This window comes from Bombus pascuorum, chromosome 9, assembly GCF_905332965.1.
Source record: "Bombus pascuorum chromosome 9, iyBomPasc1.1, whole genome shotgun sequence".
NCBI classification, from domain to species: Eukaryota; Metazoa; Arthropoda; class Insecta; order Hymenoptera; family Apidae; genus Bombus; species Bombus pascuorum.
Window position 1 is genome coordinate 15341610 of NC_083496.1, and position 24147 is coordinate 15365756.

The following is a 24147-nucleotide window of genomic DNA, read 5'->3' on the forward strand; positions in this document are numbered from 1 at the left end:
GAATAATAGAATAGATGTTGAATATAGATGCAAACTCAAACAAATCTTGTTATTCATTTTTTTTATTAATGTTCATATATGTATATATATATATATATACATGATTATATATATATATATATATACATGATATATACATATATATATATATATATATAAGATAATGTATTATTATCAGATAATGTTATTTATTAAATACACAACCATTTCAGAGTATTATTTTTATTAGACATACATCACTTTCCCTTCTTTCTGATTTTACATTGAAATTTAGTGTTTCAGTTTAATGTTACAATATTCTCTCGTTCCTGTACAATACAGAATTTAATAATGTATAAATCATGTCTTCCTAAAATGTACGGAATATAATACTCATAGACGCAAACAATTTAGATCACGTTTGATTAATAAAATTATGGATTGTTATTATAAAAAAGGTTGTTATCGGGACATGTGTTACATAGCTGAAGCCTGCAATATATATTCAAAATGTTGCAGATGTTACTAACAAGAACTGTTAACAATTTCATTGATGTATTACTATACAACATTTCGAGACTATACATTCTATACTTTTGTTATTTACATTTCATAACGATCTGTAAATTTCACGAACCTTATCTTCAAACGATCGACGCATTCATTCTTAATATCCACATGAATTCACTTAAAACATACGATTTATGGTAAACTATATACAAATATCATTTTCATTCTTTATAGAAATTTATCCACAAAATATGTACGATAAATAATATATATCTGTACAATGAAGGGTATATCGTTAATAAAACAAAAAAGGGGGGGGAGCTTTAAACATTGTATTAGACAAAAGAAAAGGCATCCAAAGTCAACAACACAAAAATATTTTCTGCACGATTAAAGCTAGAATAAATAATATGTCATTTGTAGCATGAAATGATGGCCGTTGCAAATGATTTAGATCAATTTTATTAATGGGAAATGTTGATGATACGAGAAGTCAAATACTGGAGGTTCTTTGGAATCCTTTTTATGCCCATCAGCGAGTAACTTTAGAACCACGAAATTCGTTTTCGCCACTTTTAATAAATCATTAATCTGTAAATCAAGCACTATAATGAGTAAAATATGTTTAATACAAACATAGGAATCGAAAAGTATTTACCTCATTTAGAGTACTAGAATTTTGTGGATAAAAAGACAAAGCTCGTTCTAACATATTTCTAGCTTGATGAAAATGACGACAACCGGCTAAGTACAGCATTTCACTAGTAACCTTTTCCTAGGAAAATAGAAGTTAAGAAAAAATGCTCCATGCTAGTTACAACCAAGAAGAATAGGCCACTATACTCACGTTTCTTTTATGCATCTGTGCATTTGTCATATCTAAGAATTCTTGATAATGTACCGGAGGTGGAGTGAGTAATGAAGAAAATGGTAATAACCTGTGCTCATATCGAACTCGTTCTGAATCAAATGGCGACTCAGGAAGTGGTATTTTACCATCCATACGGAAACCAACTAAAGCCTATAAAACAAATTTTATAGATGAAATTAAATCATGAAGATAACATTTTATAAAATATCAGACATGCGCAACCTACTTTGTAATATCCTCCACATATATTTTGCATCGCTTGATACATTAATATTTCTAAATTATATGGTCTTGATGTTGATTTTTTCTTCTTGTTTTTCGCGCTTTTCTTACCACCTCTACCTTTATGTGTATCGTTATGTACATCGTGTTCCATCAAGAACGTATTGGCTCTTGTAATAGCCGATACTAGCCATCCATAAAGAAATTCATATAGGTACCAAAATATATAGTGATATTCGTGCACCGAATATAACTCCAATTCAAAACCACTTAATAAATACATGACCATAACTCGTAGTGTATGATACAAGATCCATGTTCCGAAACAAGCTAAATGAGACCTTGGTGTATCACTTTTCATTGACAAGGCATGTAAAAATCCATCAACTCTTTCAGCCTGGCAAAATTTCGAACATACATTAGTTTGAAGTTGTGAAATATTCCAATGTTATGAAATATAAATTAGCTTTTAAACTCACTTCATCCTGTAATATTGCAAAATCATCCAATAAATGTGCTAATTTGTCTCTCTGTCTTGCTCTATTATGGCCAGTAAGTTGCAACAAACTACCAAAGAGACCCACACAATGAGATAAGAAACTATCAACATATTCTTTAGCTTGATGATTTTGAAGTAACGTGCTCTTTGGCATTAGTACCGGAGGCGCTATGAAATTCCGCGCTGCATCTTTCAAAACATCGGCAAAATTTTGCACACCGAATACTCGATTTGTTGTAGGTAAATAAACTATTTGCAACATTGATCTGGATAATATACATGGACTACGTCGTGAAAATTCTAAAAAAAAGTCCTAAAAAGAAATCAGTGTACTTGGAATTTATGCCAAAAATTTTTAGTAACCTATAGATTTTGTCTTACCAAAGCTGCATGAAAACCATTCTGATTAGTAATCGTAGTAACTGTTCGAAATCTGTTTAATAGCTCATCCAAATATTTTAGCGCCTCCAGTCTTGGCTTTATTTTTGTATACCGTGGAAATGTTGGTGGTAATAATCTTTGATTCACCATAGGGTCAAACCCCATAATATTTGGATAATTTGCTACAATCATTACATAATACATGATGTAAACTATATACTATGACATAAACTATATGCTATGACATAAACTATAAATTTTTAAAATCTTACATATTTCATCAGCTTTTTCTCCACTGTTTACTGTTTTAATCATCATTTGAATCATATAAGAACATCTTGATAACAGTGTATGACAATCATTTAAATTTTGTTGCAACTGTTCTTTCTTTCCCATTAATGATAAAATTTGATAAAATATTTTAGTAAATCTAATTCTGGCATAGAGTGCTAATCTATCACCATACTGAAAGAAATAATAACAATTTCAGTAATTAGTTATATTCTTAGTCGTTCACAAAAGTTCAATAAATATATTTTGTGTTTCAAAACATGCACCTACTTCTTTCTCTGATAGTACATGAATTGGTTTTATCCTTTTCCCAGGTAGTTCATCTTCTACTTCTCTCAGCATGGATATGATTTTCTGTTCTGTAATATCTTGTTGCAATCTATAACCATAAGTAACACTCTGGAAATCTTCTTCCTCAAAAACTAATGCTTTATTGATGCAATCTTTAATTATTTCAATTATTTTATATACAGCATAACAAAAGGTTCTCAAAGGTTTATCCACTATTTGATTTGGTTGGTGAAGATATAAGTTAGTAAAAACTGTTTGCGCTAAACTATGGCCTTCAAGCCAAGACACTATGCACGCATATGTTGAATCTATTATTCCTATAACTTCTGACGGTGTCAAATTGTCCAATTTCAATGCACCAGAGTCAACAGCCTGTGTAAAAGTGCACGGTTTGTTGTTGCCTCTATTACATAGCATGCCAACATCCATTTTTGGATCCATCATTTCAATTGCAGACATGGCCTCAAATAATCCAAATAACTCATCACGCAATAGTTCACCCAATTCCAACTCTAAATAAACATAACAATAAAGAGTTTTGTATTGTATTGAATAAATATTTTGTATACAAAATATTGTTTCAATTAATTCATATCATTAATCATTATAAATTAATTTCCCATTAAATAGTGATACTTAAATGCTAACAATATTATTGGATAAAATTACATGATTATTTGGACAAAACAAGTTGTATACAAATGAAAACTAAATCGTCTCTACCAAAATAAAACAAAAAGATATGAGGGGAGAAAAAGAAATAAAAAGAAAACTTGTAAAGCATGCATTTGCAAAAGAGAAAATAAATTTGTAAATAAGCACCTGTAATGGCATCGAAAAATTCTTGGGTAATATCCACCCAATTGTAAGTAACTTGGTCGAATCTGCAATGTAAATAGATATAAAAATTAAAAAATATCGCCGAGAATTACAAATAATGTTATACGTTAGGTTATTTTCCTAAAGCCTAGCTGTAAACGTAACATTTTTATTTCAATATTTTCATGTAATTACACGTTAGTTATCAGTGATTTTTCTATTACAATTAATATATTACAACTTACTGTGATTCTTTATCTTCGCCCATGTCAACCGAATTCTGTTCTTCTACCATGGTCGCCATTCTTGCAGACTGACCTGTCACATTTAACGGCACTGCCAACAGTAGAAGCTTCTACATAATCCTCGTATCAAAAGTTAACCCCTAAGAAGCTCCTCTTACGTCAAACAGGAGTTATATACTCACAAAGTCTTGAAATTATTGAATAAGTATAAAATCTCCTATATTGTTTTATATTTATCAGATAAAATGTATTTAGACAAATCGTGTGTAGATATACAATGAAAATATATATTCAGATAAAATGATTTTAAGAACGTTTATATTTAAACATTTGAATTTATGACAATTTCGGGTATCCAAAACACACTGTAAACTAAAGAGCAATCCACGGAATCAAGCATTAATGTTTTGTCTTGTTTTATGTTTAGTAATTTTATTTCAGATTTCAAACGGATGATAAAGTATGGAAGAATAAAGTATCGCTATATTTTGAAAATATTCTCTGTCTCTATCAAAATTTACTTGAATACTAATGTTATTTTCAGGAACTTTTAAATAAACTAAAAGTACTGCGTCAAATAGGATTCGAATTACAAAAATTTTATAACTTGTTACGATTAATGACGGTTGATTTGAAAAAGATTATAGATAATTTCACTTCGTTAAATCATAATTAATTTTTTATTCTTATTAACGTTTGTTAATGATATTTATTAACACTTTGGTAAAGTACATAAATTTAATAATATTTCTTCTAGATGAGCGAGTTAAAGCATTTTCGAATATAAATATTTGATCTCTGTGTATATATTTAAATAAATCTGCAAATGGAAAAACATATAATAAAATTGGTACATTGGCTAGGTATTATGAATTTTAATTCATACAATTTAATTTCTACAATTTAATTAATCATAAATTTTTATAAGTTATAATAAATCAGGATAAATTTAATCTCTTTATGTAAGTAGTTTATTACTATTGCCGTTTGTAACATGAAAATATTACAATCCCTAGGACGATACATTTTCCGAATGAAAATTTTAGTGTTACATAGGAATTATCCTTAACGATTCCTTTGCACTCTTTCCAGGTGTTATATATATATATTCATTGTCAGCATAGCGTAGCCGTGCATTTTCTGCTGCATTATACAGAATACATATTCTAGCCATACACACATATATACTTACCTGTATACATATATATTATGTTAAATATCTATGTATCTTCGCTTATGGGTCAGCATTGGCTCGATTCCAAGAATATTTTACAAATTTGGAGCTGTTCGAAGTCTGCTCAATAAAAAAAAAAAAGAAAAAAAATTGCATGAATCTCTTACATTTGATCGGTTTTATCTTTGACAAGAACTCATTAAAATTTGGACATAATGGGGATTATATTATCAAGATTTCGCGTAAGTCTCCGGTAGTATATAAATAACATTAATACTGTATTTTGGAGGTTACATTTTGTCATGTTCATTCGTGTTCAATCATTCGAACATAATTTAGATATAATATTTTATAACAAATACTTAAACTTTTAACGTTAATGTATTATGTTTTATAATATTTAAATGCAATTAATTCAAACACATTTCTTTATATATGACAAATTTTTAGGTTAGGCGCGAAAATAAGAAAGTTTTGAACAAGTTTGCTAAAGAATAACTTTATTAATATTATATATAATAATATAAACTCTTAAACATTTATAATTTATGATTTTTAGCAGCTTAATATCTATAACCATATTTGAATAGGATCTCTAGTATTGAATAATTAATTAACATTGACTTCTAATATATGCAAAATTCTCATAAAATACGAAATTATTATTCAATGATATTACGTTCAAATTATTTAAATTTTGTCAAACCAAAAAGACAAAAAGTAATATATACATGCAAAGTAAAAGTACAAGAAAATAAAAATATACATACAAACGTTTGTAATTGCTTTGTCTTAAAAAATTGTCTAAAGATGCTTACCTATTTTATGTTGTATAATAAAAATTATTATATAAAAATAAAGTATTATAACTTGGAACATAACATAAATTTCCATTTGAATTTAATAATTAAATTTCATTTTCTTCTAAAATATGTTAGTTTGTAAATAAGTGCATTGAGAGGAGAGAGAGAAAGAGAATATGGAATTACTTTCGCTTTTATTAATAATATAATTGGGTTAAAACAAATTATTTTTACATTTCAGAGGAAGAAAACAACAATTGAAATTTTGGAAGATCTTGATGCGGTAAAATATTTATATTCTTTTACTTGTTGATAACTATATTTATGTTGATAACTACATAAGTAATCAAAAATTCCTTCTTTAACAGAAAATTAAAGAGATAGAAAGATATGGATATAGTACGGAACAAAGACAGAAAAAGATTGTTGGAACTCTAATATTATATAGTGTGATACTTTATATTATAACAGCATTCATTTTTTACTTCTATTTCTTCCCTGCATCATTGTATGATCAAATATTTTATATCATTCCACTGTTAATTTTTCCAATTCTGTAAGTATTTTAATTGTATTTATTTCATTTACTAAATTATTCAAGAGGTATGACAAAATGTATTTCATTGTCACAGAATATTGCTTACAAAAAAGATGGTAACGTGGTATTATAAATGTAAAATTTCTAAAAATCAAGATAGATTAAGTAGTATGCAATCTGAAAAAAAGAAAATTCTAGATGAAGTTACAGAGACTGAAACATATAAAAAAGCTAAAGAAATTCTGTTAAAGTTTGCACCTGATCAATTAAGAATGACTCCAGTAAGTAAATCTATAATATAATTTCTTTATTTTAGTTACATAATATAATCTTTACAAATTTTTAATAATTAAATTATTTTTCCATTTTTCAGTTGTCCCCGCAGGTTTGTATTTTACACGATAAAATATATGAAGAATGAATTTTTGATAATTATGAGTATCTCTTTGGATAATAAAGTACTAGAGAAACATTTGAAAATATAGAAGATAAAAAGTCTAGTAAAAGATTCTTTCATTTTAGACAACTTTTAAAGCATCATCATCAACAGAAACTCCTACACAATCAAGTACACCACAGCGTATAATATCTCCAATATCATTTCCTATGGAACTGAGAAGACGTGTAATAACAAATCAAAATCAACCACTGAGTGTGCATAGTGGTATACCTGCTAACACTGGTCCTGTCCCAGTTGGCATAGCTCCCACTCAGAACCCATTAAATACTTCCTTCCAGGGTGGTATTAGACCAGTTAATACTCCAATTCGTGATTATCGTTAGTATTTTTAGGACTACAGTTACTAATTTTTATTTTTTTAATTTATTAAAAATTAATTTATTGAAGTAAAATTTCTTTTATTGGGATCTTTTATTAATAGGAAATCCGTTACCACGTCCAGTATTATCGCGGCAAAGGACTTATTTGGATCGATTGATTGATTATCTTGTTGGAGATGGTCCATCGAATCGATATGCATTAGTGTGTCGAAATTGTGAGTCTCACAATGGGATGGCTCTCAAAGAGGAATTTGAATATTTCGGTAAACATTTGTCATAATCTGCCAAAAAGAGTTAAGTATAAAGATTTAATTACGTTACTAAATATTCAAAATATATGTATTTTGATTTTGTAGGATTCAGATGTTGTTATTGCAACTTTTGGAATCGTGCAAGAAAACAGAAGCCATCTGCTCCGAAATTAACGTATAATGTTGCACATAGTAGTTCATCTTTAAATACTTCTGAATATCTAGCATCTGATCCAAATGTAGCAGAACATTTAAAATCTCCGCAAATGGAATCAATAAATGCATCGGATACAGGTTTGGATAAAAAGAAAACTAATATATGTTTGGGATTGAAGAAATAATTGGAATTAATCGAAAATAATTTTTAGATTCAGATATCGAAGTCGTTGAGCGACCAACAGAAGCATTGGAAAAGATTGAAAACGTTACTGAACCAGTTAAAGATACATGTGGTAAGTAACACTGTTGTTAATCATATTCATAATCTAATATATTTTTTGGTACTATAAATAATTACAATCGCAGATGAACCAAACAATGCCGAGCCACATAATGCAGTATCGGACACTACAGAGTCCGAAACGAAAGAAGCACATAATTGTGACGAAAGTGATGAAAAAATGGATATCGATGAATCATCGTCTTAAAAAAATATATTTTGAAATAATTTATAACACGAAACATTTTGTTATGAAACGTTATGTGTTAACAAAATATATTTTGAAATAATTTGCAACATGAAATTTTGTTCAATCTTAATGCAAAAAGTCCACCCTAAGTCCATACTTTATAATGAATCCTTACTATATAAGTAAAGTATATACTTACTAAACAATCATGATATTGGGTTCTTTTGCAAATTTTTCTCTGAGATCAATCTTTCATAGTTATATCAATCCGGACCTGCCATCTACTAGTGATGAATCTGAACTTCTAGGAATAAAAAAACAACCTATTGTAAAAAAAAGAAAAGCATAGATAATCTAAGAATATTTTTTCGAAAACTGATCGGCTATTGTCTTTTCGCCGGAAGATTATAGGTATTTTGTAATTTTCAATTAGTTCCGCGCTAGAAATGGGGTGCGCTAATGTTGCAGCTTCTTGGCGCTTTTCTATGTGCTTAGTAGCAGCTGTTAGTGGTCGTTATGCTATATTCTTTTATGTCAAATAAAATTTTTAAATTATTAAATAAATGTAATTGTTTTAATTGTTTTGTTATAGTTGATTTCTTATTTATCAGATACAATATATTCAGAAAAATAATATAGTAAACATACCATGAAAATAAAAAATATTTATTATTATTCAAATAAAATGGTTTTAAGAACACTTGCATTCAAACTTGTTTGAATTTGTGATAATTTCGGTTGATCAAAAAAAAAACATTGTGTAGTGAACGCATAATATTAAATTAATTTTTAAAGTATTTTTCTTATATCTATTTCTACAAACTTTCTTTTAAATGGATAATAAGGTATACAAAAATAAAGTTTCATTGAATTTATGTAAATATTAATGCGTTATTTTCAGGAGCTTGTTAACGAACTGATAGCACTTCGACAAATGCAACTCGAACTCCAACAACTTTATACTTTGTTACGTTTAATGAGGGTTGATTTGGAAAAGATTATAGGCAATTTTACTTCATTAACTGGCAAGTATTTTTTGTTTTCGTTCATTTTTGTTAAACTTTGTTAACACTTTGGTAAAGTACATAAACGGAAATGTCTGTTTTAGGTGAATGAATAAAAGCATCTTTAAATACATTTATATATATTTGATCTCTGTGTATATATTTAAATAAGTTTGCAAAATGGAAAAAGAAATAATATTAGGAACATCATCCTCATCATCTCTGCGAAGAAAGTCTTTTCTACTACAAAATACATTATCATCCAAATTAGTAGAAAACAATGATGAAGCTGAAAGATTAGCTAGACGTCATGAATTAAATGCTTCTACAACATCAATAGAAAATTTAAGCATAAATAAAAAACGAAGATCTTTGGGTCTTGGTTTTCTAGCACATATGCCAACACATGAGATGAAGGATCGTATGGCTGAATGTATAAAACTTAATATTGAAAACAAAATTAATGTGAAAAATGCATTTAGTCTTGAAATAATTGACTTCATGTCCTATATGATAAAAAAACAAGATGCCAACATATCTAATTTGCAAGCAGCTAGTACATCCTTAGATGTAAGCACAAAAATCTATGGTTTTCGTGTAGATGGAGTTTATACTGAAATAATGAAAATAGCTAGTGGAATAGATAAGCAACAAAATGATAACTCAACTGATGAAATAAATGGAGAGCTAAATACAGAGCAAGGAGATCAAGTAAAAGACCTACGAATACATAAGAAAAAGGGGAAAAAGAAAAACAAACAGAAAATTTTTAGTACGACAGATAGCTTAAAAGGAACTGTAGAAATTATGAAGCCTTCTTTGTGGATAATGGAAAATGAGGATTCACAAACTACAGATGCATTGTATCAAGTAATGCTGTCAAATCATGCAAATTCAAACTATTCTTTACATTTATATCATGATGTTATCGTGGATGTTGTAGAACATAAAATAAACAAAAAAGATGCGAAAATAATTATTCCCCAGATGGAAGATTTTTCTAAATTAGAAATATGTCTACCTTTAACCAATTTTGAATTTCAAAATTGGATCAACGATATTGAGAAAGAAACAGAAGAAGAAAAAGAAGTAGATAAAGGTATAAAGTCAAAGAGTGACAATGAAAATGGATTTCAGTTTGATTTAGATGCTAGCTTACCATCTGAGGAAGAAATGCCTCATAATGATATGAATTATTTAGATATTCAAGATGACGTGGAAAATACAGAGAAATGTGCAGAGATACAAAAACCAACAGAAAAAATTGTAGATTTATGTAAAGTTTTATCTAATGTTGGAGTGATTAAAACATCTGAGTATTCCTTCCTTCAGAAAAGTTTGAACATACACTGGGCGGGTCCATCTCATTGGAGAATAAGTAATTTCTCAAAACTATCTGGAAGTAAAATTATCGCCGCTTGTCCACAGAAGCCAGGTAGGAAAAGAAAAGAAATAGAAATATGTTATGACGACAGTATAAAAACAACAGTAGTACCAAAATTTGTAGTAAGTAAAGTTACAAAGTTTGAAGCTGCCAATTTAGAGTGGTATGAAGAAAGACTTACATTACCACGAGATATGCATTATGATATTGCAAGTGCTGCTAAATTGTACCTTCATGAATTAATACATATAAATGTGAAAGGGGATCAATTAGACGCTACTCATGTATCTGATATAGAGAATTATAATTATGATAATGAAAATGATATATCAAATTATTGTCCATATGTGCCTAATGAAGACTATGCATCAAATGAAGACAATGATGATCCTGAAAATAATGGTGAAGTTGAAAATGATGAAGCAGAAACACAAATGATTTTTACTGGAGATAACTTAGTAGCTATTCCTAAATTAACAAATAAGATATCTATTGCGTATAGTACACGTGCTAAAAGAATTGATATGCGACAACTAAAAAAATCCATTTGGAAAAGCCTAACTATGTGCAATGATACAGAAAATATAAATACAGAAAATATTGAAAACCAAGAAAAAGAAAATAAAATGAAAGAAAATAGATGTTTTAGTGAGATTTGTAAAACATTACCGAATTTATTAACAAAAGCCAATATAGAAGTCCTAAGTTTTCCTATTTCTTTTGTATCATTGCTACATTTAGCAAATGAAAAGACATTAAAAATACAGTCTGTTCCAGATATGTCTGATCTTATCATAGAAGCAAGTTAAGTACATATATACTATAATCAACAATAAAAATAAAATTCATAATAAAATACAAATATTATTTTATATATTGTGATGACGTTATATAAATCGTGCATTAAAACAGAGTTTTATTAATATTTAGTTGTGTCTAAACCCCAATCCAGTTCTTTCCATTATTCTTTAATTACATTATGATATATATATATAATATATATATGAACAAAAAATGTCTAACTTTTATAAATATAATGTGAATAAATGAAAAATAGAAACAACATAGACAAAATGTTTATTTATTGTTTTCTGTCTATTCTAATGTCATTTTTTCGGCTCGCTCACGCACTCTATCTGTATATCTTTATGTTAGAATCAATATACTTTTAAGCCAATAACCTAAGTATTCTCCGAATTCTATCTTTTTATGATCTTTGACAATATTAAGAAATTATCGTCAATGATTCACATAAAATTAATGTTTAAATATGATTGGAGCAAAGCGATATCTTTTGGTATCTATCGAAAATGTATTTCACGCCGTTTTTACCGGAACATTTCAAATATGCCGATTGACGATAAAAAATCAAAATATGCAAAAGATAAAGGAAATGGTCAAAAATCGAAAAAGGAAGCTAATGTTAACATCAAATCTCAATTAAAAAATTATGATTCCTTTTCACCAGATCATAAAGGTGACATAAAAGTTTGCATGATTGGAGGCGGCGAGTCATTGATGTACGCTGCTGTTCTTCTAAAACAATTTCGTCTTATAAAACGAATACATGTGGTAGATACAAAAGATTCATTGGCTAACGCAATTTTAGATATTAGTCATATTGATACATCACCTCGTGTAAAATATTTTAAAAGAAAATATTTAAAAGAAGCTCTTAAAGAAGTATGCATTTACTTATTAACGTTGATAAAATTGATACGTAAAAATCGATATGATTTACAGATAGATATTATCGCATTGATGGATGAAACAAATACTAATATTGATGTAAGTCCCGCAGCACAATTTGAGGCTGCATCGGCATACGTGAGCGAAATGGCTGAACAAATGGTACAATTGAGTTCAGAATCTTTGGTAGCTGTTTTTACTCGGCCAGTAACGGCTATACTTCCCATGGTGTCAGAAATTTACAAACTTGCTGGATGGTGGGATCCAGACAGAATTATTGGTTCCACTGCACATGATCGTATGCGAATGGAGGCATTAACCGCGAATCTTCTGGATTTAAATCCTGCATTCTTATCAGTTCCAATGGTTGGCGGGGCAGATTCGAATACTATTGTTCCCCTTTTGTCATGTGCTTCTCCAATCAATCGATTTAACAATGTATGAAAGTGTAGTCATTTACATTAAACTGTTATATGTATTTAGGGAGAGAATTTTTTTATGCACATTCTAACACCTTATATTAAAAATTCATGTAGGCGCAACAAGAAATGTTATTACAATCATTACGTACCGCAGATAAAGAAATGGCAAATATTGAATTTAAAGGTCCAGTGCTGTCTGATGGAGCTGCAGCTGCCAAATTAATCCTTGCGCTTGTCGAAGGACTTAGCGGTTATAAAAATGTCATTTCCTCTGCTTATGTACGATCAAATATTTTGCCGGGATGTCGTTACTTCACCAGCCAATTACAATTCGGACCAGGCGGAGTACAAACAAATTTTGGACTACCAAAAATGTCTGCTGCGGAAATAGTACTTGTAGAACAGGCAATCCCTTCTATCAATGAATATATCGAAATGGGATCGAAAGCAGTACATAATAATAGACATATCACTGTATAAATTCATCTTTTTTTTTTTTTTTTTATAAATGATTTCATCTTGTACAAAAATTATACTACTCCATGGAGTTAATATCTTTGTTATTAAATACAAACTAGCTTTTTTCAGGTAATTTAACAGAAAAGATGCCTAAATTTTTACCATTTACTCTCTACTGTTTCGTATACAATAAAAGTAATAGGAATGTATCGATTATTATGTGATCGACCATAATACCTCTGTTCTATTTATGTATGTATAATAATATCATGTTTGAGGTCTATACTGTATACATAAAAACTGTACTTCAATATGCGTAGGAAAGATGAAAAATGTTAAAAAAGGTGCCTTAATTTTTGAGACGTCAGAAATTTTTGTCCTAAATATTGTTTTTATCTAAAAGGAATCTATTATATTTTCAAAATTTCGTCTAAATTAAAGATCGTTCTCGGGAGAATAGCTGAAATTATTTTTATAAGTATTTATAATAAGATTTTTTGTGATATATAATATTAACATATATTTTATTTATTTCTTTGCATTTTTTTCTTATCGATGTACAAGCCGAGTCGCGTTATTCTATAACATATACATGCAATGTACAGTTGTTTGTATCAGTTTGATTTGTAGTTTCAAACGGAGCGTATCTCGACTGGTAAATACCCGATACGTACGAACACAAAATAACAATGAACGTAATTTAATACACATTTTAAATGAAAACAATATATTTACGCTCAATTGATTTATTCAACAGAAAGTGACAAGTGAAATGAACAATTTTTGATATTTACTAATTTACCGATATATTATTTAAGTATTAAATGAACACCTTGTGCCATAAAAGTATTTTTTTTTATAAAGGTCATGACAAATATATTAGAAATCATGATACTTATAAATATTGAAACTATAAACATCGAAACAAAACACAAAGTGATTTAAGTTTAAATTTGGATCGATCGGCACCAACGGTTGGTTAAGATGGAAATCTTGTTTAGATTTCTATCAAGATTTGGCGTCAACAATCAAGTCAGTGCATCAACTTTTTATAAGTACATACTATATTATTTTATAAGCAGTACAAATTTATGACTTAAAAGTTTATAACCTTTAATTTTTATAAAGAGGAGATTTAAGCTTTTTAACCTAATTAGAATAAGATTCATAATATTAAATGATTAATCAACATCGATTTGTAATTCATGTAGAATTGTCACGCAATACGAAATCACTATAAAATGACATTACATTCATATTATTTAAATTTTGTCACTGTTGAATTAAAAACAGTTGAAAAATTATATACATAAAGATATCTGTAATTATTTTTTAAATAGAAATATATAAGATCCTTTTTTATTAAAATATGGTATAAACATATGTGTTTCATGTCACATAATAAAAACTACTATATAAAAATATGATATCGTACTTTCAAACAAAAGTTATAATTAAATATGCTATGCATGTAGTTATTTATAAAGTCTCATATTAATTATTATGTTAAGAACATCCTTGGTTCACTGTGCTGAATTTATTTCAATTCAATAATTGAAATTCATCTTTTTTTAAATATGTAAATATATACACTAACGGAAAAAGAAAATAAATGTAATATATATAATGTAATGCTTATAAAATAAAATAAATATTTATAGAAAATTGACCTCATATATAAATATGACAGTATTTGTAATATAAATTTATAATGTAAGTTATTTTTACATTTCAGAGGAAGAAAACAATAATTGAAATTTTGGAAGATCTTGATGTGGTAAAATATTTATATTCTTTTACTTGTTGATAACTATATTTATGTTGATAACTACATAAGTAATCAAAAATTCCTTCTTTAACAGAAAATTAAAGAGATAGAAAGATATGGATTTAGTACGGAACAAAGACAGAAAAAAATTGTTGGAACTCTGATATTATATAGTGTGATAATTTATATTATAACAGCATTCATTTTTTACTTCTATTTCTTCCCTGCATTACTGTATGATCAAATATTTTATATCATTTCACTGTTAATTTTTCCAATTCTGTAAGTATTTTAATTGTATTTATTTCCTTTACTAAATTATTCAAGAGGTATGACAAAATGTATTTCATTGTCACAGAATATTGCTTACAAAAGAGATGGTAACGTGGTATTATAAATATAAAATTTCTAAAAATCAAGATAGATTAAGTAGTATGCAATCTGAAAAAAAGAAAATTCTAGATGAAGTTATAGAGACTGAAACATATAAAAAAGCTACAGAAATTCTGTTAAGGTTTGCACCTGATCAACTAAAAACGACTCCAGTAAGTGCATTGACTATAATATTAATATAATTTTCTTTGTTTTAACTCATTTTTCAGTTGTCTCAACAGGTTTATATTTCAAACAATTAGTTATATAAAAACAGTTTGAAAAGGAAGGCAATGCATCTACTAAAAGAATCTTTCATTTTAGCCTGCAATAAAAATTCCTGAACGATGTACTACATCACAATATATACGATTTGTTATATCTACTTTGGACGAACTGAGGAAGCGTACAACAATAAGTAATAATCAAGCACTAAATGCACAAAGCTGTGTATCTTCTAACACTAGCCCTGTCGCAGCTGGCACAACTCCTGTTCGCAATTTACCAAATAATCCTTTTCAGAGCAATAGTAAACTAGTCAATACTCCAAATTTGAATCGTAGTTAGTATCTTGTGGATTACAGTTAATAATTTTTACTTTCTTTATTTCATTTGTATGTTATTGTCTTTTATTGTAAATTTATCAAATTTATTAAAGCAAAATCTTATATAATAGGGTCCCCTTCATTACGTTCATCAATCTTACCACGTCCAATATTATCGCCCCAAAGGACTTATTTGGATCGATTTATTGATTATGTCGTTGGGGATGGTCCATCTAATCGATGTGCATTAATTTGTCAAGGTTGTGAGTCACACAATGGAATGGCTCTCAAAGAGGAATTTGAATATTGTGGTAAACATTTATTATAATCTGCCAGCAAAAATTATGTATAAAGATTTAATGATAATAATAAGTATTCAAAATATATGTATTTTTATTTTGTAGGATTCAGATGTTGTTACTGCAATTTTTGGAATCCTGCAAAGAAACAGAAGCCATCTGCTCCGAAACTAGAATACAATATTAATAATCGATCTTTAAACAATTCTGAACATTTATTAACTAACACCGGTACAGAAGTTTTGAAAGATGGACAAACTAAATCAAAGGGTACATCTGATTCAGGTTTGAACGGAAAATAATACATGATCTTATGGGTATACCATACTATGATCTTATTGATTTAAAAAAAATAATCTGAGTCAAGAAAAAAATTAATTTCAGATTTAGATATGGAAGCAGTTGAAAGATCTATAGAAAGATTGAAAGAGATGGAATCTATTAATAAATCAAGAAAAAATACATATGGTAAGGAACTTAATAGAGTTAATAACAATTAAAGATGTTTATAATTCAATATTTTTTTTAATAGAAATAATTGCAATTATGTAGGCTAACTAGATACTGCGGAATCGGAACGAAAAAAAGTACATAATCGTGAAGAAAGCATAGAAAAAATAGATATCGATGAATTTCCTAAAAAAAAAAATATGTAGAAGTAATTTCCATTGTAAAACTGTTATAAAATATGCGCACTACAATATGTGTATACTATAAACATATATTGTAGTTTTCATTATACTATACATGCAGATATACATACATACATATAAATGTGCGGATATACATACATATAAATATTTCCCTTTTTAATAAACTTTTTATATGCTTTTTAATGTTTATTCGTGTTTAATATTCTTGAAATTATTTTCGAAGTGAATTCCGTAAAACGCAATGTTTTCTCTTTTAGTTTGCGCAGCCAATTGCGGATGCTGATTTAACAAAATGTCTACTTGCGTTTTGTGTTCTTAAAAGTACAAAACTATGCTCATTCGAGTACACGTGTGAATTGGTCTCAGTTTACATAGTAAAAATAGTGCTCGGTCGTCGACGGATTATTGTTCGAGGTAAATCTAACGATTTTTTCGGCATCGTTCTGTAATGATAGTAAAAGAGCGCGAATATCGAGAGATAAGTAACAAATATATCCCTTTGTGTGAATCATATCGCGTGTAATGATTTATTGTCAACGATGAACGTGCGAAATGTTTGTGCTTCGATGATCTTCATGCACGAAATTCATCGTGCTGCATAACGATATAAAACACCGTATAAAAACGCGGATAGACTGAAAATGTGTCACTCACAATTATTGGAACACAATTAATCTTGTCACGATAGTTAAACATAAATAGCAGCGAGAATTGTTGATCGTATCTTTGCAAGTATTTTTCGATTACCTTCAGTGGGCGCCATAACAACGTCCATTTGTCTGTTACAATCATTGTGTGATAAGTGTTTATTTTTCCATTTAATTGTTTTATATTTATTAATAACATACAATTTGTTCATCAATTTCATCGTTATTTTATCTACACTTGTGAAGTCGTTCATGTTCATTGAAAGTCATACTACAAACGAGGGTATATTAGGTGGGGCAGATTTTGTTAACCCGGTGTAATACACGTGTGGCCGACTTTTATGAAGAATGATTGTATCAATGTATAAATTATGTTAATATACAGATTCGTTCATATCGTATAAAATTATACTTTTTACAAAAAGAGTAAATGCTGACCATATATATTTTGCAATTTATATGTTATAAATGTGTTTCAGTTTGTAATATATAATAAAAAGTACATTATTATTTATTTAATGTAATTATTTGTTACAGATTAATTAATATGCCAGAATTAACTGAACTCGACAAAGCTGCAAGCTCTGAACCTACTAAGGTCGAAGCAGCTGCAGCAGGATCTGGAACTGATACAGATTCAGATGACACTATTCCAGAATTGGACGATGCAGGAGCTGGAGGTACTGTTGGTTTCCCAGGGACAACCGTCACTGGTCTTCCCATTGATATGGTTTCTAAAGCAAAACAAAGTCGAGGAGAGAAAAAAGCCAGGAAGCTTATGAGCAAATTGGGATTAAAGCCTGTATGTTGGATGAATGCAATATACCATATATCTTTTTTATATATATGAATAAATACTTGAAATTGTTTTGTTCAGGTGCAAGGAGTTAACAGAGTGACTATTCGCAAATCAAAAAATATTCTCTTTGTAATCAATAAGCCAGATGTGTTAAAGAATCCAGCTTCAGATACTTACATAGTGTTTGGCGAAGCCAAGGTAAAATTCTGGAAATCTAACTTAAAGTAGTATATTAGAGAAATAATATGTGAGAGAAGGTGATGATTAGTTTTGTGTTTCGCATATTATGAATTAAAGAAATGTAGAAAAAATTCCTTGGCAGACTGATACATTTAATAATTGTACATTTTTTCAAATATTATGATTCTTAAATATTTGACGAAATTATTTGTTTTACAGATTGAGGATCTCAGTCAACAAGCTCAAGTAGCAGCAGCTGAGAAGTTTAAGGAACCACCAGTTATTCCAGCAACTGAAGCCGGCGGTAGTACTACGGTAAGATATTGTATTTGATTGCTATAAAAAACTCTAACGCAATATTTCATATTTGATACTAACTTTATCTTTTAACTTTGTATTTTTAAAGGTTGTTGCACCAATACAAGAAGAATCAGAAGAAGAAGTAGATGAAACGGGTGTCGAAGAAAAAGACATCGACCTAGTAATGTGTCAAGCCAATGTGTCTCGAGGGAAGGCTATTAAAGCTCTTAAGAATAATCAGAATGATATTGTCAATGCTATTATGGTAAGTTTACAAACGGAAATGCAAAATTTTATAGAACACAATTATGTGATGATTTTACCAACGGTTTCGCATTTATTTTATAATCAGATTTATAATATTGTTGAAAATCTTGGCAGACTGATTAAATCTGTGTATAAAAAAAAAAACGATTTCATCTATATCATTCGAAAACTTATACTTTGTTTTTTGTTGATTTCAGGAATTGACAATGTGATGAAGCTACTTTGCAATAGGGTATGCTACGTCGTAGCTATCATTGTGACATCATCTTATTTTATCATCTACGTCATCAGGAAAGAACATCATCCTTTTTTTCTCTCATTACACGTTGAAAGGATTAAGCTCGAATACTAAGAGGCATGGAGACCATGATGTTTGTCTCAAAAGAATTCACATGTATATACATAATTCATATGAAAAAAAATAAATACACTAAGGACACTATGTTGTTTGCGTGTTATTCCACAAATTTATGATATGAAATTAAAGAAAAATCGAAGTAGACTTCGTTGACATCGTTACATAACGCTGGAATCATCGGTGCGCGAAATAATGGCGCGTGAACATTATTGATTATCAGCATTGCGATGCGGTAAGACAATGGTGGTAATAAAGATTTATTTTTCACTTCTATCTTATCGACAGATGGTTAAATGTTAAAAAATTTCAAATTCAAGGAAGTATGAATAGATGGCAGTGCATGACATATTCCACGAATTACAGATATTCACAACCTTTTCAAATAATTCTTTTGATCATCTAAAATATGTATGTATATGAAAATATATAATTTTAATAATTAAATATTAAATAATGAAACTGTGAAGAAATAGCGAAGTTAAATACATTTTACCTTATCAAATTTGCAATATCCTATTTCATATAAAAAGACTATTAGCTTTTTTCTAAAAATTTCATCAAACGAGAATAAACGATATAAGTACATATATCGCAAGTATAACTAAGGGCGTAGTTTTTATTTTCTTTAAACACTTGTTTTATGTATACTCTAATTTCATCAGTCGGAGATAAGTAATGTCGGGGATGATAGCTATTCGCGATGGCCGTGCTCGACGAAAGTTTCATAAGCCGTTTCGCGCACATGTCGCGGCGCGCATCGCATCGTCGAGGGCTGGAAAAAAGCTGCGATATTAGAGCGTGGACGTGCACCATTCTCTCTATCCGGCCGGGAATCCGCTAATATTTGAGATTTCGGTCTCGTATATGACGCTACCTACGGTGACATCTGGCACGGATCTTAAGACGCTTTATTGCCGGCAAGAAGCGTTTGCAATATTGTCACGTAATAAAGGGACACCGCGAGGGAAACACCTGCGGGACACGAGTAATCGAATTTCCATTCGGTCTGCCATTGGATCTTTCCAGCGTTGCGTAAAACGGTTATAGATCGTTTTATAAGAATGACACGCTTTACCAAATGAAAAATGGCAATCCTTTAGTAATTTTGAATTTAACTTCTTGTCTTATGATATTGTGTGGAGATTTGTGATATTTGTGGACCAAAATTGAAAAATTTGTCGTCGTGTTCGTAGTATGAATTATAGGTTAAGGTTAACCAATAACATGATCAAATCAAATCAATTTACTTAATGTTTTCATCGTATGATGTGAGAGATAGGACAACAATAATATATATATACTACGAACTTTTTAAGTTTTAAATGTTATTGTACACAGCGCAATTATTAATTAAAATTTAGTAGCTATCCATTTGAAAGTATACGTTTATTGGATCTGACGTTACAAATATTACAAATTTCGACATACAATTTTCGAAGTTGTCCTGTTTCCTATACTTTATAACACTTTATAACGCTAACAAAGTATAACCTTATAACACTGAACAGATGAAATCATTCCATGTCTCACGCGGTTACAAATTTGATTTTATAGCAGATAATTAAACATATAATATTCTTCTGCAGCAAAAAAGCGAAATTCTGTAAAATTTTATGCCAATTCATGTAAATGATGAATCTTTTTATCGCTTACTTTTTATTATATAGTCAAAGAAGCTGCGAAACAGAGTGAAGGATTCGACGTTTGCGAATGGAAAGACGTGTCACAGGAAGTGGAATAAAAGAATAGTGAAGAAGGAAAAAGAGGATTGCGATCAAAGAGAGGAAGGGTAGAAGTGGTTGGCAGCCGATCCGTCTCCGACATGTCTGATTGTTCCCTTAACGATCGGCTGACAGCGAAGACGTATGTCGGTGCCATCAGATAATGCGACCGGCGTTGATGTGTACGCGGCCCATGGTACGCGTAAGCGTTTTGTAAACGCTTCGCACGTCTCCATGTTGGCGTTTGTTCAGCGACATCTTCATAACGTTCTGGACAAAAAGACTGTCATGTTGCGTCGCGTCGTTGCGTCATGGCCCATGAACATCTATTCAATCGATTCAAAAATTGTACTATCTGATGTTCTATCTTCTTATCTTTTTAATTATTGAACCTTTGTCATTAATATTCTTATTGAACAAATTTTCTTCAAATTCTTTAAGATCTATTTGATCTTGGCCGAATAATATGAAATAATATGAGAATCTTTGTGTTACAGGTTCGTATTTGAGAGAAAAGAGCAATTTTGAGATACGAGATTTTGAGATTCCATGCTGATGACGAGAAAAATCGAATGGTGTAATTTTTATGGAAACTAATAAGAAGACGATTATTTAATTACGTCCTTTTAGCCTGTTTTTGATCACTTTTTTAAAAATAAGTTAAGTAAGTTATACGACCACCGGTATAATTGTACTTTTATCTAACTTGTAATTTAACTTGATTTTTAATATTTTACTTATATTATATTATTTATTTATATTGTAGTATCTATTCGCAGTCTGTTTCATATTTTATATCCTGTTCGACCGTTCGCGGAGAGGAAGCGCGTCAACGGGAGACGTAAATTCTCATTACGATTACGATCGACGTCACAAAATAATAATGAGGTGGTTGAATTAATTATAACACTGAGTTAACAGGTTACCATTTACACTTTATTCCAACAACTTGTAGACATAGATAGTTACGTTTGGTGCGTATAAATATAAGTTAAACAGATGTCTGATCTAAAGTAGATATAGACAGAGATGAAGAGATGTTGACTGATCTGAAGCTGGTGAAGTTCGGTGAAGATGCTGTCGCAGAGGAAAACTATTGCTGGGTGTTGGTCGCCCCATCACCTGTCGCGTGCGGGTGGAAATGACCGTCGAACATGGGAAAGAACCGACTTTCTCATTTTTTACCTGATGAAGCAATAGCTATAAGGAACCTCTTGACTTGAAGGTGTTTTATACCAGTTAACGGCCTTAACGGTAAAATCGGAAAGCTTAGGTTTATGTCAGTTCCTTATGATTATTACGGCCTGACTAATTATATTTGCACAGCGAGTGGCCGTCTTGACCGAGGGATGAATTCCGATTGATGTAAAGAGTCATTGGAAGTAACATATCTGCTATTCTGATATTTCGTTTCGAGTATGAAGTATAATTGTTTGCAATTATTTAATGCGCTGCATAGAAACATACTTTTTACATGCTGTGATGGAACAGAAGATCGAAGTGGTACAGAAAATATTACAAAAAATAGAAGGAATGTATATTAGTTTGTCCGAAAAGTGTCTTTCTTTTATAGACACGTCTTTTACAACGATGCATCTTTATAGAAACATGAAACCTAATCCGTCGAACGTTGTGGTCTTTATTTTGATAGAACAAAATGGATCAAATAATATAAAATGGAAATTGTTATGCATCCATTATTTCCTTATAAAACGAAAGAAACTTTTCGGACGACCTAATACATTGCCTCGTAGATTGGAAGCTAATCTTGGAAGCTAATTGCAGAGTCTCGGATACTCGTGGTCTTCCAATGCGCACAAAAGTAAGCCGATATTTAAACGTGTGCACGTTTCTTGCACATCATAAAAGATATAACTTAGAAAAAACGAAACAGCCACCCACATGCTATATTTATTTTTATTTTATTTTTTTTTTCTTTTCTTCACCAATAAGATATAACACTTTACCAAATGTCCATAAGGACAAATTGTAAAATAACCAAAAAAAAAAAAAAAATAAACGTTTCTTGCACTTCTGCAACACCATGCTGCTTCGTCGCTACTGTACCAAAAGGACGTTCGAATAAAATTGTCTCCTACTCGCTTGCTTCGTTAACTAAATAAAAATTCATCGGTGCTGAAACGTGATCACATACTACGAAAGGTTAAAGTTAAATCTTAAACTATCTGGAATCGTTAATCTTCAGAATACACGTGTAATAGATGGTTGTTTTTAAAGTGGTTTCCAGTTTTTCTGGATACTAATATGCGTTCTATTATACGATTAAGTTACCTAAATGCTGCACGCGAATTCATTTGCAATGATGCACTGTTCCAGTCGATGAACCCTCGTTGAACTTTCTGTTCGTGTACAGTGTTCACGCGCCATCGTCGTGTTTAACAAGCCGTTGACGAGTCGTATGAACACGTTTCCCTTCGACGAGCGTGCACGTGTTCCTTGGGATCCTGGTGCTGGCGTGCGAGTTTGACGCACCACTTTTAAAACGGATTGACGCGCGTCGGTTTCCCGCTAATGGCAGGGTTCGCATAAACGTACAGACACACCGCGATAAGGCCAATTTGACGGATCGTTTCGCGTAGCCAACGAGCTGCCATCATGTTGTTTGTCTGTGAATATGAGACGATATGACGAATCCAAACAGACGGCCGAGAAAGTTAGAATTTTCTGACGGTTGTTGTTGTTGTTTGAAGACATCGGAAATTAATCGCACGTTATGCAATCAGATTATGTCCTTTGCGAAATGTCAAAGTACCACAAGTATCGCATATTAAGGAAAAAAGCAACTGTAAAACCAGCTTAAGATTTTTCATTCTCGTACAAATACAAGGTGCAAGAGATAAAATCAGATTTAGCAGTATGTAAGTAGAAAATAGTTTAAATCTATAAAAATTGGCGTTACAATTTCATTTTATCGTATCCGGAGATTGACTTTCCTAGAAGAATAAATAATGTCTTCTTTTTTCTAATGAAAGCTAT

The 24147-nt window shown here is 30.1% G+C and overlaps 6 protein-coding genes across 9 annotated transcripts; 5 read left to right on the forward strand and 1 right to left on the reverse strand.

The window, feature by feature from the left end:
- Nucleotides 1–206: 206 nt before the first annotated feature.
- On the reverse strand, nucleotides 207–4604 carry LOC132910713 (N-alpha-acetyltransferase 35, NatC auxiliary subunit). 2 transcript variants are annotated; one of them, XM_060966605.1, is made up of 10 exons: nucleotides 4109–4604; nucleotides 3867–3928; nucleotides 3024–3556; nucleotides 2735–2927; nucleotides 2463–2644; nucleotides 2062–2394; nucleotides 1587–1979; nucleotides 1337–1510; nucleotides 1148–1258; nucleotides 207–1080 (listed from the first exon to the last, which is right to left on the reverse strand). In XM_060966605.1, the coding sequence occupies exons 1-10, from the start codon at nucleotides 4165–4167 to the stop codon at nucleotides 940–942; spliced, it is 2181 nt and encodes a 726-aa protein (XP_060822588.1). In that variant the 5' UTR covers nucleotides 4168–4604; the 3' UTR covers nucleotides 207–939. The 2 variants fall into 2 exon arrangements, with proteins under 2 accessions (XP_060822588.1, XP_060822587.1); XM_060966604.1 differs by having other exon boundaries at nucleotides 1148–1264; nucleotides 4109–4599.
- A 606-nt stretch (nucleotides 4605–5210) lies between these two features.
- LOC132910621 (endoplasmic reticulum junction formation protein lunapark-B-like) lies at nucleotides 5211–8397 on the forward strand. Of its 2 annotated transcripts, XM_060966415.1 has the most exons (10): nucleotides 5211–5524; nucleotides 6327–6368; nucleotides 6454–6641; nucleotides 6718–6904; nucleotides 6997–7008; nucleotides 7146–7401; nucleotides 7505–7666; nucleotides 7760–7948; nucleotides 8023–8106; nucleotides 8180–8397. In XM_060966415.1, the coding sequence occupies exons 1-10, from the start codon at nucleotides 5498–5500 to the stop codon at nucleotides 8299–8301; spliced, it is 1269 nt and encodes a 422-aa protein (XP_060822398.1). In that variant the 5' UTR covers nucleotides 5211–5497; the 3' UTR covers nucleotides 8302–8397. The 2 variants fall into 2 exon arrangements, with proteins under 2 accessions (XP_060822398.1, XP_060822399.1); XM_060966416.1 differs by lacking the exon at nucleotides 6997–7008.
- Nucleotides 8398–8848: 451 nt separating this feature from the next.
- LOC132910620 (condensin complex subunit 2-like) lies at nucleotides 8849–11611 on the forward strand. Its single transcript, XM_060966414.1, has 2 exons — nucleotides 8849–9128; nucleotides 9185–11611. Exon 2 carries the CDS (start codon nucleotides 9468–9470, stop codon nucleotides 11478–11480), a length of 2013 nt encoding a protein of 670 aa, XP_060822397.1. The 5' UTR covers nucleotides 8849–9128; nucleotides 9185–9467; the 3' UTR covers nucleotides 11481–11611.
- A 115-nt stretch (nucleotides 11612–11726) lies between these two features.
- LOC132910622 (malate dehydrogenase, mitochondrial-like) lies at nucleotides 11727–13296 on the forward strand. The gene is made up of 3 exons (XM_060966417.1): nucleotides 11727–12354; nucleotides 12415–12798; nucleotides 12897–13296. The coding sequence occupies exons 1-3, from the start codon at nucleotides 11881–11883 to the stop codon at nucleotides 13260–13262; spliced, it is 1224 nt and encodes a 407-aa protein (XP_060822400.1). The 5' UTR covers nucleotides 11727–11880; the 3' UTR covers nucleotides 13263–13296.
- A 568-nt stretch (nucleotides 13297–13864) lies between these two features.
- Nucleotides 13865–17007, forward strand: LOC132910623 (endoplasmic reticulum junction formation protein lunapark-A-like). The gene is made up of 8 exons (XM_060966418.1): nucleotides 13865–14261; nucleotides 14977–15018; nucleotides 15104–15291; nucleotides 15368–15554; nucleotides 15706–15943; nucleotides 16058–16237; nucleotides 16331–16510; nucleotides 16610–17007. The coding sequence occupies exons 1-8, from the start codon at nucleotides 14226–14228 to the stop codon at nucleotides 16723–16725; spliced, it is 1167 nt and encodes a 388-aa protein (XP_060822401.1). The 5' UTR covers nucleotides 13865–14225; the 3' UTR covers nucleotides 16726–17007.
- Nucleotides 17008–17165: 158 nt separating this feature from the next.
- On the forward strand, nucleotides 17166–19513 carry LOC132910624 (nascent polypeptide-associated complex subunit alpha). Of its 2 annotated transcripts, none has more exons than XM_060966419.1 (6): nucleotides 17166–17292; nucleotides 18063–18327; nucleotides 18403–18522; nucleotides 18724–18819; nucleotides 18911–19069; nucleotides 19269–19513. In XM_060966419.1, the coding sequence occupies exons 2-6, from the start codon at nucleotides 18073–18075 to the stop codon at nucleotides 19281–19283; spliced, it is 645 nt and encodes a 214-aa protein (XP_060822402.1). In that variant the 5' UTR covers nucleotides 17166–17292; nucleotides 18063–18072; the 3' UTR covers nucleotides 19284–19513. The 2 variants fall into 2 exon arrangements, with proteins under 2 accessions (XP_060822402.1, XP_060822403.1); XM_060966420.1 differs by lacking the exon at nucleotides 17166–17292 and adding an exon at nucleotides 17299–17397.
- Nucleotides 19514–24147: the final 4634 nt, after the last annotated feature.

What these genes read in the sequence shown, in the direction of transcription:
- LOC132910622 (XM_060966417.1), top strand. Translation starts at nt 11,881, where the DNA reads ATGATCTTTGACAATATTAAGAAATTATCGTCAATGATTCACATAAAA. An exon ending in TAAAAGAAGCTCTTAAAGAA is followed by an intron (nt 12,355 to 12,414) that starts GTATGCATTTAC and finishes TATGATTTACAG; the next exon opens with ATAGATATTATCGCATTGAT. An exon ending in CAATCAATCGATTTAACAAT is followed by an intron (nt 12,799 to 12,896) that starts GTATGAAAGTGT and finishes AAATTCATGTAG; the next exon opens with GCGCAACAAGAAATGTTATT.
- LOC132910620 (XM_060966414.1), top strand. Translation starts at nt 9,468, where the DNA reads ATGGAAAAAGAAATAATATTAGGAACATCATCCTCATCATCTCTGCGA.
- LOC132910713 (XM_060966604.1), bottom strand. Translation starts at nt 4,167, where the DNA reads ATGGCGACCATGGTAGAAGAACAGAATTCGGTTGACATGGGCGAAGAT. An exon ending in GGCGAAGATAAAGAATCACA is followed by an intron (nt 3,929 to 4,108) that starts GTAAGTTGTAAT and finishes TTTACATTGCAG; the next exon opens with ATTCGACCAAGTTACTTACA. An exon ending in ATGTACTATCAGAGAAAGAA is followed by an intron (nt 2,928 to 3,023) that starts GTAGGTGCATGT and finishes TATTTCTTTCAG; the next exon opens with TATGGTGATAGATTAGCACT.
- LOC132910621 (XM_060966415.1), top strand. Translation starts at nt 5,498, where the DNA reads ATGGGGATTATATTATCAAGATTTCGC. An exon ending in TTTTGGAAGATCTTGATGCG is followed by an intron (nt 6,369 to 6,453) that starts GTAAAATATTTA and finishes CTTCTTTAACAG; the next exon opens with AAAATTAAAGAGATAGAAAG. An exon ending in CTGTTAATTTTTCCAATTCT is followed by an intron (nt 6,642 to 6,717) that starts GTAAGTATTTTA and finishes TCATTGTCACAG; the next exon opens with AATATTGCTTACAAAAAAGA.
- LOC132910623 (XM_060966418.1), top strand. Translation starts at nt 14,226, where the DNA reads ATGGAAATCTTGTTTAGATTTCTATCAAGATTTGGC. An exon ending in CTGTTAATTTTTCCAATTCT is followed by an intron (nt 15,292 to 15,367) that starts GTAAGTATTTTA and finishes TCATTGTCACAG; the next exon opens with AATATTGCTTACAAAAGAGA. An exon ending in AGAGGAATTTGAATATTGTG is followed by an intron (nt 16,238 to 16,330) that starts GTAAACATTTAT and finishes TTTATTTTGTAG; the next exon opens with GATTCAGATGTTGTTACTGC.
- LOC132910624 (XM_060966420.1), top strand. Translation starts at nt 17,327, where the DNA reads ATGATAGTAAAAGAGCGCGAATATCGAGAGATAAGTAACAAATATATC. An exon ending in TTGTGTGAATCATATCGCGT is followed by an intron (nt 17,398 to 18,062) that starts GTAATGATTTAT and finishes TATTTGTTACAG; the next exon opens with ATTAATTAATATGCCAGAAT. An exon ending in TAGTGTTTGGCGAAGCCAAG is followed by an intron (nt 18,523 to 18,723) that starts GTAAAATTCTGG and finishes TTTGTTTTACAG; the next exon opens with ATTGAGGATCTCAGTCAACA.